General features: G+C 31.3%; 2 protein-coding genes across 2 annotated transcripts; both read right to left on the bottom strand.

Moving 5' to 3' along the window:
- Positions 1-6550: 6550 nt before the first annotated feature.
- LOC25501700 (stemmadenine O-acetyltransferase) lies at positions 6551-8239 on the bottom strand. Its single transcript, XM_013591058.3, has one exon. The coding sequence runs from the start codon at positions 8160-8162 to the stop codon at positions 6801-6803; it is 1362 nt and encodes a 453-aa protein (XP_013446512.1). The 5' UTR covers positions 8163-8239; the 3' UTR covers positions 6551-6800.
- Positions 8240-9422: 1183 nt separating this feature from the next.
- LOC25501699 (two-component response regulator ARR11) lies at positions 9423-13112 on the bottom strand. Its single transcript, XM_013591057.3, has 5 exons — positions 12630-13112; positions 12034-12186; positions 11440-11820; positions 11169-11245; positions 9423-10588 (listed from the first exon to the last, which is right to left on the bottom strand). The coding sequence occupies exons 1-5, from the start codon at positions 12790-12792 to the stop codon at positions 9746-9748; spliced, it is 1617 nt and encodes a 538-aa protein (XP_013446511.1). The 5' UTR covers positions 12793-13112; the 3' UTR covers positions 9423-9745.
- Positions 13113-13456: the final 344 nt, after the last annotated feature.

The following is a 13456-nucleotide window of genomic DNA, read 5'->3' as shown; positions in this document are numbered from 1 at the left end:
AACATGAGCATAACATGGTCAAGATATAAAAACAAAATCCTCGTAAACAACCATTTTAAACTTATATTTGCACTCAATTTTAAAGGGAAGAGATTAGGAGCAAAAAAAAAATAAATTGCAAGCTTGAATCATCATCTCCAACCTAGAATTAGGGGTGGGTTACCCTCCCACATTCGTCGTTATTTTGGGACAAGGGTTTATATAATTGGGTTTAGGAATTTTAGTTATGAATTAGGGTAATTGTTGCATGACGAATTGAGTGATTGAAGTTGTCCATTTTTATACACTTTAATGTCTCTAAATACTGTATGGTTTGCTTCTGAATCTACATATTCAAAAGGTTGATTAAAACCTATCTGTGAACTCTATCTTTTCTTTGGATCAAGAATGTCACTTGTCACAATTCTCTTGAGATCACCACTATGACTTGTAAGTATCCATAGAAGTTTTAATGTCCGGTCTTTTGAAGGTAAATTTAAATGCTTTATTCAAATTCACCTTCATGAGGAAGAATTTTGATAATTTTCCTTTTGCAATCTACTCAAGTAGAGTCGATATTTCTGAAGAGCAAAATTTTATTATTTGGAACCTGAAAGTTTTCAAACTCAATAAAATTTATAAACTCAATATAAAATACACAAATTTTAATACAAATTTACTATATTAAACTTCTTAATATGTGCAAATTTGCTAGAATTTTTTTGATTGGATTAGGCACAAGGGCTTTGGGTTAATACGTGTGAGTGTGAGTGTGATTGCCACATTGTGGTTTATTTTGAATTTGACTTTCAAAAGAAAAATTAAACAATATAATTAATTAATTAACAAAAATGAATAGATTGAATACATGTCACAATTTGATATGTGCACTATTCACATAATTTATTTTTATCATAATTTTTTATTAATATATAAAGATAAATGTTAATATATAAAATATTTTTTGATTTATCTCGATGAATATTCTTAAAATATCAACTTTATATAATTTTTTATTATAAATAATTAAATATATTAATACTCAAAATTGTGCATTAACATGTGTAAAGTAGTTGACAATGACATGTATTTAGAAACGAAAAAGAGAACCTTTATTAAAAGAAAAGTGTTGGGAACACATGTATCAAAGCCCCAAGAATCATGTATCAATCTTACATGAGAAATTTCACTGAATCAAGCCAATATTCTGCCTAATAAATTAAAAGAACTTTTTGAGAAACAGAAATAAATATTACATGTTTGAATTTCAAATAATATCTTACAAATCTTTCAACATATTCGAAATTCAATCCTTGTTGAATTTTTCTTATTCACGCAAACACGTTAAAAAAAATTAAGATAAAATATGTATATAAATTGCAACTCACTTCTTAATATCAAATATAGAATGACTTTCTACCAAAAATAAATAAATATAGAATGACTAGTTTAAGATAATAGTATATGACTTTTTTAATCAAAATCAAGATAATAAAATATGACTTTTTAATTAAAATCAAATGAATGTAAATTGCAACTCACTTCTTAATGTTTTTAATTTGAAGTAAAATATATATATATTTTGAAGTGTGAAGGCGTGTATATCGCGTTTAATAAACAAATAAATAGATCTGGACTTTATAAAAAATAAAAAAGAAGACCTGGATGAATGAATATTTTGCGCGTTGGCATTTGTGTTTCGGTATCATTCAGCTTCGTGTGCGTTAATTCAGATTTGTTGTAAAATAATTAATTAAATTAAATTTTTATGGTGGTCGGGTTTGAACCTGGTCACTATTATAAGTAAAATTTTGCATTTTACATTCATTCAATTAATGATGTATATAGTCTTTATTATAAACAACATACATCATTAATTGAATGAATCTAAAATGCAAAGTTTTGCTTATGATAATGACCGGAGGATGTATTATGTATTGTCCTTGCCAACTAAGCTAATATCACGAGCACATACGACGATCAATATTTACACACACTAAGGTAGTGTTTAGCTCAGCCTTTTTTTTAGCTTGGCTAAACATATTTTTTACAAGCTTTTAAAATGAAAATAAGCTTAATAATTACACTAAAAAATGACACAAATGAGCTTTAAGATTAATTTTGGCATTGTTTGGCCTGGTTTTTTTATAGTTTAAAATTACTTGTAAAACAAAGTTAAAAGTAACGATTTTAGGAAAGAAGTGAAAGTTGTTTGGTATTCTTTATCTTTTTTGGTTCTAAGGTTATTCTTAAGTTAAAAGTTGTTTGACAAAATATTGTAAAAAATTTTAAATTTATTATAAATTAATATAATAAATAAAAATTTCATAAAAATCATTATTTGTAATTTATACGCATTAGCGTAGTAAAAAAACAAACGGACAAACAAGGAGTGTAACACTACTATATATATATATATATAGGGTTTAGGGTTTTGGCGAGAATTAAATGAAAAGAAAATTAGATTAGATTTAAACAGTACTATTGTAGAGGTTCCTCAAAAAGTACTACCGTAGAGGTGCCCAACGTGAATAAAATTAAATGAAAGCAAAAAAAATATATTGAAATATAATATTAAAAGATAATTTTTGGTAAAGTTTTTTTCATTCAATTTTATGCATTTTAAAAAGTATTATTTTTTTACTTAATATTTAATTGATATTGTGTTTGACCTAACTTCTCATTACAACTGTAGAGAAGTAGAAAAAAGACTAGCTAAACGGTACCTAACTTTAGAAGAAAACTAGTTAACTTTAGAAGAACTTAACTAACTAAAACTAGTTAAGCTACACAACTCCCTAAATTTATACCATTTGTTATTTTATTCTTTCTAAAGTAGAAGAAAAAAGAGAGGAAAATGTGTTGTGTTAACAATGATAAACATATAGAAAAATAGAGGAAGAAGAGGAACACCTTTAGCTTAAGGTTTCAATCATATGAGCAAATTTAGTGAAACAAGTACTCTATAGAGTATATAAACTTGAGATGGGAAAAGACTAACCCACTCTAACATGATAATATAAATATTATCTAACATTTTTATAAATATTATCTAACATTTTTTCTTAAACTCACGATGAATTATTAGGGAGCATCCATAGTTTGTCAATAAAAAACAAAAGTGTATAATAGAATGTGTCTTTGTGAGCAAATCAACAATATGCAAGAAGGATGAAACAAATGTTAGAGTAAGTGGTAATGGTGACACATCGAAGATGGTGACGTGTGAAGTGACAATCAATCCCAATGCGTCTCTTACGCTCATGAAATATTGAGTTGTGGGCAATTTGATCGACACTTTTGATATCACAATACATAGGAGTTGGTTTAGACAAATGGACACCAATATCATAAAGTAACCAATGCAACCAAACTATTTTAGTAATGGTTGATGTCATAGAGTAATACTCTGCTTCTGTAGAAGTGCGAGAAACAATCTCCTGCTTTTTACTCTTTCAAGATATGAGAGAATCTCCAAGAAATATACAAAATCTTGTCATAGACTTACGGTTAGTAGGATCACTAGCTCAATCAGCATCAAAGTAAGCACATAACTCCATGGAAGAAGATGACGGAAACAAAAGACTTCGAAACTGAGCTTCTCGAAGATAACGAAGAATACGAAGCAGACTTCCCAATGCACTATAGTGGGAGAGACAACAAACTGACTAACAACATGCAACACATAACAAAATGAGATCTGGAAGAGGAACTCCATCGGAGGAAACAAATTTCAGGTTCAACTCTAGAGGACTATCTACTGCTTGAGTATCAGAGAGTCGAGCTTTGCTCAAGAATGTTGGCAATGTACTTGGATTGGGATAAAAGATAACCCTTAGGCTTTGTTTGCGAGTTTTGAGGGGAAGGAAAGGAAAGGCTAAGGAGGGGAAGGGAAGGAAAGGGAGGGAAGGGAGAAAGGAGGGAAAACCTTTCCCTTGTTTGGAAGCTAAAAAGCCAATAAGGTAAGGAGATGGAGGGCTTATGTTATAATTTTACTATTTTACCCTTTTTCCTCTTAAAATCAATACATTGTTATACTTCATAATTTAACTTCTAATTTATTCAAAACAACTCATCTCATGAAAAACAAATTATTACGATCTATTTTTTTAAAAAAAAACTTATTCAAAAAAACTTATTTATAAAAAAAAAGCTTATTACAATCACTTTTTAAAAACAACTTATTTATACAAAACAACTTATTACGGCCTCTTTTTAAAAAACAGCTTATCTTATGAAAAACAAATTATTACGATCTTTTTTTAAAAAACAGCTTATTCAAAACAGCTTATTTATACAAAACAGCTTAATACGATCTCATTTTCTAAAACCGCTTATTCAAAATAACTTATTTATACAAAACAACTTATTACGACCTCTTTTTCAAAAACAGCTTATTCAAAACAGCTTATTTAAGCAAAACAGCTTAATACGATCTCTTTTTCAAAAACAGCTTATTCAAAACAACTTATTTATACAAAACAGCTTAATATGACCTCATTTTCTAAAATCGCTTATTCAAAATAGCTTATTTATACAAAACAGCTTATTACGACCTCTTTTTCAAAAACAACTTATTCAAAACAGCTTATTTAAGCAAAACAGCTTAATACGATTTTTCGTAATAAGTTGTTTTGTATAAATAAGTTTTTTTTGAATAAACGGTTTTTTAAAATGAGGTCGTAACAAGCTGTTTTATATAAATAAACTGTTTTGAATAAGTTGTTTTTGAAAAAGAGATCGTATTAAGCTGTTTTGCATAAATAAGTTGTTTTAAATAAGCGATTTTTGAAAATGAGGTCGTAATAAGCTGTTTTGTATAAATAGGTTGTTTTGAATAAACGGTTTTTAAAAAATGAGGTCGTAATAAGCTGTTTTGTATAAATAAGATGTTTTGAATAAGCTGTTTTTGAAAAAGATATTGTATTAAGCTGTTTTGCATAAATAAGTTGTTTTGAATAAGCTGCTTTTGAAAATGAGGTCGTAATAAGCTGTTTTGTATAAATAAGTTGTTTGGAATAAGCGGTTTTTGAAAATGAGGTCGTAATAAGCTGTTTTGAATAAATAAGTTGTTTTGAATAAGCTGTTTTTGAAAATGAGGTCGTAATAAGCTGTTTTGTTTAAATAAGTTGTTTTGAATAAGCGGTTTTTGAAAATGAGGTCGTAATAAGCTGTTTTGTATATATAAGTTGTTTTGAATAAGTTGTTCTTAAAAAAGATTGTAATAATTTTAGTAATGTTTAAAATTGGAATTTTGAATTATTAAGAGGGCAAAATTGTCAATTTGTATGTTTAACCTTCTAAAACCCCCAATATAGGGGAACTTTAAAATTGGACAAATGAAGCCCTTCAAAACCCCCCCAAAACCTTTCCCTTGTTCTTTTAAAACTCACAAACAAGGGTTTACACTCCATAAGCCTTTCCTTCTCTTCCCCTCCCCTCCAAAACCCAACTCGCAAACAAAGCCGTAGGAGAGTAGCGATGAGGGACCAAATCCTTCATCTCAAATATTTTTGCTAAATGTAATTTCAACTCATCAATCCCATCAACATCATTACTTGTAATAATCATATATCATCAACATACAAGGAGAGTATAATACCATCATGAGAAGTTGTTCCGACAAATAAAGCAGAAACATGATCACTAGAGTTGAATGCAAGAGATATAATCACAATAGAGAACTTCTAAAACCTAGCTAATGGAGCTTGTTTCACACTAAGCCTCTATATGAGCTGCTGTTGTAACATAATGTAACAGAAATTGAATCTCTAGTATCAGTTCTAATAGTATGGTTTGCTTCTGAATCTTAGATTCAAAAGGTTGATTAAGACCTATCTGCGAACTCTTTCTTATCTTCGGATCAACAATGTCACTTGTTACAATTATCTAATAGAAATTTTAATGTCCCGTGTTTTGAAATGCTTTATTCAAATTCACCTTTATGAGGAAGAATTCTGATATTTTTTGTTTTGCAGCCTACTCAAGTAGAGTCGATATTTCTGCAGATCAAAATTTTATTATTAGGAACCTGAAATTAAGTTTTCAAAGTCAATGAAATTTATAGACTATTTTAGAACATTTTTTCAGATTTTAGATTGAACCTCTCTCAAGATAACACTTCATAGAGAATGTTGATAAGAAACTTACTACCAAATCCACATACCAAACTACTCTAGCTTTCTTTATGGAAGTTTGATCTCCAAATTCTCTTCTCTGTCATCTTGACCACCCCCCATTCCAGCCAAGGCATAACATGCCAATCTCCCAAATACACACAAACCTGTGACTTATACTCGGCTCGTATCCAGAATAAGAATTTTAACTAGAGTTTTGTCATTAGTCAAAGTAAATAAAGTAAGTGTTCAATTATTGGTGACGAATAGTAGCTAAAGAACAAGTTGTGCTAGGTGTAGCTGTGCAGTACAAAATATCTGGCCAGATCACCAAAATCAATACAACTGATAAGAATTTGATTAGCTATCTGCTGATGGTTATTACAGTACCAATATCATCACTAAAATTTACTATGGAGACATGATATTTTAGGCTAAAATACCAGAGATTGCAATTTTTTCATTCACAAGATAAACACTAATCATTACTGAATCCACAATTGCAATACCCTTAATGTAGATATAACAGCCAGATTTAGAGAAAGTAAACAATAGTAAATTAACTAAAATGAACAGATTACAAGTGCAAAAGAGAAAGAAAAATGATTAAAATGTAATTAATAACTTAAATAAACAAGTCTCTTTCAACACTTATTGAGAATCTTTAATCCAAACCCACAAATCATACACATAGATCCAAATATGCTAAGAAGGAATTGAGAGAGCTTGCGAAGAGAACACATAGTCATCGTGTCCAACATTGCTTGGATTCAAAGAGGCATGTCGAAGAAGCTCAACTTCATGCTCAAACTTAGTCATGTAATTGTCTTCCATGTTCACAATAGCTTCAATCCCTTCTCCATCTTTTGTATCCATCAGAAATATTATGTTCCTTGAAGAACAACCAAAAGTGGTGACCCATGTTGGATTTCCCCACCCAAAATTTGTTTCATACATTGGAAACCTACACCAGCTACTAAAAGTAAACAAATTTTCATTTTCGGGATGAGGCTCAGTAACTTGTTTCAAGCACTCAGATATTAATGACAAGTTTTCATTCTCTTTCGCTCCAAATGTTTCCGGAATAAAGTCACCAAACTGCGATAACCCTTCTTTTATTTTGGATACCAACTCATGTAATTCCATTTCCTTCTTATCTGCAACCATAGACGAGAACCAAACAATGTTTCCTACACACTTTTCAGACAATGCAGGAACCATTCTTTTGCGAAGATCTACACCCATGCTAAATAAAGCCGTCTGGAAATTTAATCCCATTAGTGAAACTGCACGCTTATAAATCCATGCAGTTACTGCTTGTACACGTGATGGAGGTGAATGCATAGAACTAGAAGTTGCCATTGCCTTAAGGGACTTGATCATTGAGGGTTGAAACACAAACCTTTTACACACCACATTGTTTTTTCTCGTTAACACAAGTTCTGGGAAAATAGTTAAATCCCTTTGTGGAAAAACAGAAGCTCCTCCATCAAGTAAAGGAAAAGGTAATACTAATAACCCTTTATCTTCTTCTTCTTCTTGTAATTTTTGGTTGATGATGGACCAATCATTCATGAAGTTGAAAATGGTTGACGCATCACCAATTTTGTGACTCATGCAAATACTTATCGCCATTCCTCCACATGCGAAACAGTTGATTTGAACAGCTATCAAAGTATCGCTCCAATCCATGTCTTTCCATTGCAATTTGTCGGGAAACAAAGGGTTCAATATTTTATCTGTGGGGTTTTTGAGAATCTCTGAAAGTTTGTTTTTGATCTTTGTGACCAAAAATGACACACCTTGATCATTACATTCAATGGTAATTTTATCTTTTAATCTGCCAGCAAAAGGGTAGTATTTAGATAAAAGTTGAGATAAAGATTTTCGAAGTAGTGATACTTTGGAATTTTGGTCACTACACTCATTTGGATTGTAAAAGAAAATGACTGGAACATATAAACGAAAAAAAATGTTATCAATGAAAGAAAGTGGATAAATTCTGAGGTGAGTAGGAGTTGGTGATGAAGGTTTGATGGTTTCTCTAGAAATTAATTCAATTTCCATATGGTATTTGATTGGCTCAACAACTGATTAATATTCTCACTAGTACAATTTATGCTCACTGGTATATTGATTGAATGGATTGCCATACACATAGCATAAAGTGTTTATATAGTGTATGAATTATGAACATTAATACAAGATCAAGACCAGTTTAAAGTATGAACACGCGTATATTACATCACCCACCTTTCACCAACGTGTTAGAGTTAGTATTATTATTTTAGAGAGGAAAAGGAAAACGTTTTCATTTAATCTCGAAAATAACCAATCACGTTGATTTCTGCTTGGTGACATTCAGCACTTGTCTGCGTTATTGAAAGACTTATTATATTTTATTGATAATATTATTAGATTTATTTATTATATACAATGATTTTAAAACATGCATATAGTATTATTAGATAGGACCAGTCAAAAAGAAGAAGCTTGCATAGAGTATTATACATAATTCTTGACCAACAAAAAAGAGAGTATTATATATAATAATAACTTAATTGTCACATTGCGGATATATAATTTCCCTCGCCCCACATGAGCTTACACGTCAATACCCTATTCAAAGTATACAACCACCGTTCAATCAACTAATTTAATGGAAGAAGCTACCTCAAAAACATGTTGATTTGGGTGATAGTTAAGGGACTCAATAGCAAATGATCGTGAATTCAATCTCATTCATGCACGTACGTATTGGAAAAAAAAATTAGTCAAGAATAATTGTGACTTTTTATCTGTAATTGCATAATTAAGTTAAAAATAAGAGAATGTAAGATACTTTTATTAAATTAAAGCAATCGATGTTGTTTAATATATTTTTTTCTCACTCTAAATCCTCATTATGTTCTCTAATGCATGAGAGAAATGTAGGAAACAAAATTTTGTAAACAATTATTAAGAGATAAATGTGGCTTGTTTGTGCAATCCACATCAATGTTCCCGAAGGGATTTGTTGGTCATTCCACTTGCATCCAATATGTACTTATCGGAGACGACATGTTAGTGTGTAAACGCACTCTTTGCTGTTCTTAAGGTGCATCTTCTTCATTCTTTGTGTGTCGCAGCCTTTTCGTAACAACAAGATTTCTAACATGAGTTCTGTAAACTAAAGAAACGAATTGCTAATAGAAGAGAGAAAACTAAAACAAATTGAATCATATAATCAGTAACTAAGTTAGCTTTCATATGGTAATGTAAAGGTGATTAGAATGAACATAATACAAATAGTCTTTTTCCAACAAAAAAATATATATAAATAGTCTTTAGTTACATTTCTTTTGCAATGATGAATTTACTTGCGTGATTCAGCAAGCATTTTGCTATGAACCATTGTTGGTTTACAAAATTACAAACGTGCGAAAATGCTTCTCGAACTACCAAGTTGGTAGCATTAAGAAAGAAAACAAGCTTATTGATAAGCTTAATGTTTCCTCATCAGACATCATATCCTTTTCTATATGTTTTTCATTATCGAAATCCTATCTAACAAGGGAAAAAAAATACCTAATAGTAAGCAGTTATTTCATTTGCGGAGTTGGACTTTCGTTGAAGATGCATGAAAAGGCAAGACAGAATCAAATATCATGCTAAGAATAATCTCCTGAAGCATACAAATTGGTAGGAACTTCAGGAATAAGCCTTGGATCATAATACTCTGACATCTCTATATTCTGCATGTCAAAGTTCATATCATAGTATTCACCTTGTAACAAGAACAAATTTAAGTCCTCGTCCAAAGGTGTTGAAGCTGACTCAATACCCAAAAGTAAGTTTCTTTGGTAGATTTCCATATCAGAAGCGCAGCCAAGATTAAATTTTGGTGTTTTTAAACTCAAATTTGAAGTGAAAATGATATCGCTTTTGGACTGACTAGGAAAGGTATCAACTGAAGACACCGTTGAATTCACAGGTCTAATGTAATCACTTTTGTAACCGGAGGGATTGGAATTAATTGATAGTGATCGGTCATTTTGGAAGTGTTGCTGTGTAACATTTAATGGCAAATGGCTGAGATTATCCTTTAATTGTACAAGTGTGTTAAGTTCTTCTCCGAGTGGCCTTTTTGGAACTTCATTCCAAGAGTACTGTGTTGGTATGACGGAGTCAAATACTGTATGGTTTGCTTCTGATTCTGCAGATTCAAGAGATTGGTTAAGACCTATCTCTGAACTCTTTCTTATCTTTGGATTAGGAATGTCACTAGTTGAAGCTCTTCTTTTTTCATGACTCGTAGTATCCATTTGAATTTTTAATGTCCCGTCTGAATATCCAAAGCTGTCGATTGCACCTTCCTTTTGTTGCTTGTTGAAAGAGTTGAGAAAGCTTAAACATCCTGGATCTTTTGAAGGTAAATCTGAATGCTTTATTCCACCTGAGGACGATTTCTGATCATTTTTCTTTTGCAACCTACTCAAGTAGAGCCGGTATTTCTGAAGAGCAAAATTTTATTATTAGGAACCTTTTAAGTTTTCAAACTCAATAAAATTATCCAATTTGAATTTTATAAGATAGTCTGCATTTATGTCAGTATTTCTGTGACCTGTATTGGATGCTTAATTTAAATTGAACCTCTACTATGATTCTAGCCTTCTAGTTATAGGCCTAACAGAAACAAATATCAGACGTAATACTCATAATATAAACTTTCAACTTTAGAAATTGAGATGTTAACAGCACAACAAAAATCAAGTAATTTTTCAAACTACATGGCTCGGTCGACCCTAGAAAGTGTATTAAACTCAAAAACTAAACCTTTGCTTTCGGTCTACTCTCAATACTGATGATTCTGTCGGTCTTCTCCATTTACTCTAGGATGTAGAACCCCGATTTTCCCTCTAATGATTATATTTCTAATCTAACATTTGTCTTACATAACTACTCATGTTTCATATCATTCTCACCGGTGACTAATTCAAAAGATGATACAAGTTTCCTACTAAAATATCTCATCAAATCTAAGAATTGTTTATATAGTACCACCTAAGCAATTCACATGTCTAAATCATATACCTGCAAATGACTAGCAACATTTTCTCTAGTCAGCCATGGAACATTCATCAAATCTAGAATTTTCTTGGGACCAACTTCTGCCAAAAAGAAATTATTTTTGTCATTACATTCTCTTACACAAAAAATATGATGGTTCATAACTTCATACATAAAATTATCAAGAACAATATGATAAACAAGACCGGAATTTAAGTTCCGTTCATTGGCGTGCATAGCAATAAGCAGATTTATTTGAATCTGACTTCGTAGAGAATGTTGATAAGAAACTTACTATCGAATCCAAGCTGATTCACCGCTTTAACAAATTTCTGATGAAGATCCACAGACCAAACTACTCTAGCTTTCTTTATGAAAGTTTGATCTAAGAATACTTGGTCATCATGTTTACTATCAAAATCTTTCCTTTTCTTCATTAAGTTCATTTCTTTTCCTACAGCAAACAGGTTACCATCATCAGTGTGATCTGATCCATTCCTCATTAAGTGAATTCCCTCAAGACTTTCAAATTCTCTTGCCTCACGTATTCTTTTTCTTAAGACATGTTGCCATATGTTTCGCACTTCTTTCATCCTTATAGGCTTAAGCAAATAATCACATGCTCCATGTTGAACACCTTTCATCACCCTGCTTGTTTCTCCATCAACAGACATCACTACATAACATTATCAAGTGTTGTTAGAAATATCATGGAATTTTAGTCAATAAAATCAAAATACTATGTATATATATTGTAACACCCCCTCGTCCATCTTTTTTCGGACCAAGAATGTTACTTGTAGGTACTGACTGGTCCGGAAAAAAGAGCTGCGAGAGGAATGTTACACATAATTTGAAGGAAAAAAAAGTTATGAATAAAAGAACGTACTAATGACAGGAAGATCCATCTCAAGTCCAACATGTTCAAGAAGTTTGAAACCATCCATGTCAGGCATGTTTACATCGCTGATCACTATGTCATATGTACCTTTACTTTCGCGGAGCTTCTTAAGAGCCTCTATTGCTAAGCAACATGTGGTCACTGAGAGCACAAGATAGATAAGTGTTAGAAGATGAAGATGAATATAAGACTATTAAGACTAATATCTCGAACCAAGTAAGACACATGAGGCACAAAACTCTTCCTCAATACCTTTTAATGTTGTTATGAGTGTCAATTTAAACACCTTGGTTAATTAAGTTAAAAGAGACCAGTACTATCATCTCATCCTAGCTAGAATTATTGGATACTGCAAAATTATCTTAAATGAAAAAGTAACAAGATTCTTTTTTTTCTTTGAAAAAAAAAAGGAATTGGAAATTAGAAGCCAACAAAAATGTGGATTGGCCAAATGCTTGTTTTCTTAAAGTTGAATTCTACTGAACTTATTGGCATTTGTTGAGATTATTAATTCAATTACACACATATACCACTTTTAGCACATGGAAGAAGAAGCAGAGTGAATATGAATGAAAGAAAGAAACCTCGGTAAAAGCATTTTTTGAGCATTTTTTCAAGGATTCTGAGGCAAGTTAGATCATCATCAACAACGAGTACTCGTAGACCAGCTGGAAAAGCATCAAGGTGTGGAGAAGGAAAGCAAGCATTATCCATGTTGTCATAGACAAGAGACCTGTTGTGTACCATGATGTTTGAGTTCAAGAAAAAAATGAGTTTGGTTTGTTTTGGTTTTAAAGTGAAGGAAAAAAACAAGGTGTGAGCGCACTAACGAATATTAATGCATGCACTAACGAAAATTAATGCATGATGAGAATGAGATAAAAACAAATGGGTTAATAGACTTTTACCCCTGCTATTTGGGGGTCTTTTGGTATATTTCCTATAAAAAAAAACTTGAAGATTCCCCTTTGTAAAATGAAGATTCTTTAATTTAATGTCATCTGACTGGATTAATAAGCTGATGTGGCACGCTGACTCTGTAGTAATGGGTAAAATGGCCCTAACACGTCATAATTTTTTATTTTTTATTTTTAAAATTATGTTAAAAAGATAAAATACCCTTAATGGTAAATTAAAAAAAAAAAAATCCCATTTCTTTTTCTCTCTTCTTCTCCAACGTAAATCCCCTTCTCTCTTCTTCCTTTTCTTCTTCCTTCTCTTCCCTCCCACCTTCTCTGTTTATCTTCTTTCTTTTCTTCTTCCTTCTATTATCTTCATCATTCTCTTCTCTATTCTCTTCTTCCTTCTATTCTCTCCCACCTTCTCTCTTTTTGTTATTCCTTTTCTTCTTCCTTCTCTTCTCTTTTCTCTTTTCTCTTCTCTCTATTTCTTTTCACCAAATCATACCCTC

Source organism: Medicago truncatula, chromosome 8 (assembly GCF_003473485.1).
Source record: "Medicago truncatula cultivar Jemalong A17 chromosome 8, MtrunA17r5.0-ANR, whole genome shotgun sequence".
NCBI lineage: Eukaryota > Viridiplantae > Streptophyta > Magnoliopsida > Fabales > Fabaceae > Medicago > Medicago truncatula.
Note: the sequence above shows the minus strand (reverse complement) of the source record. Positions and strands in the feature narration are given on the sequence as shown.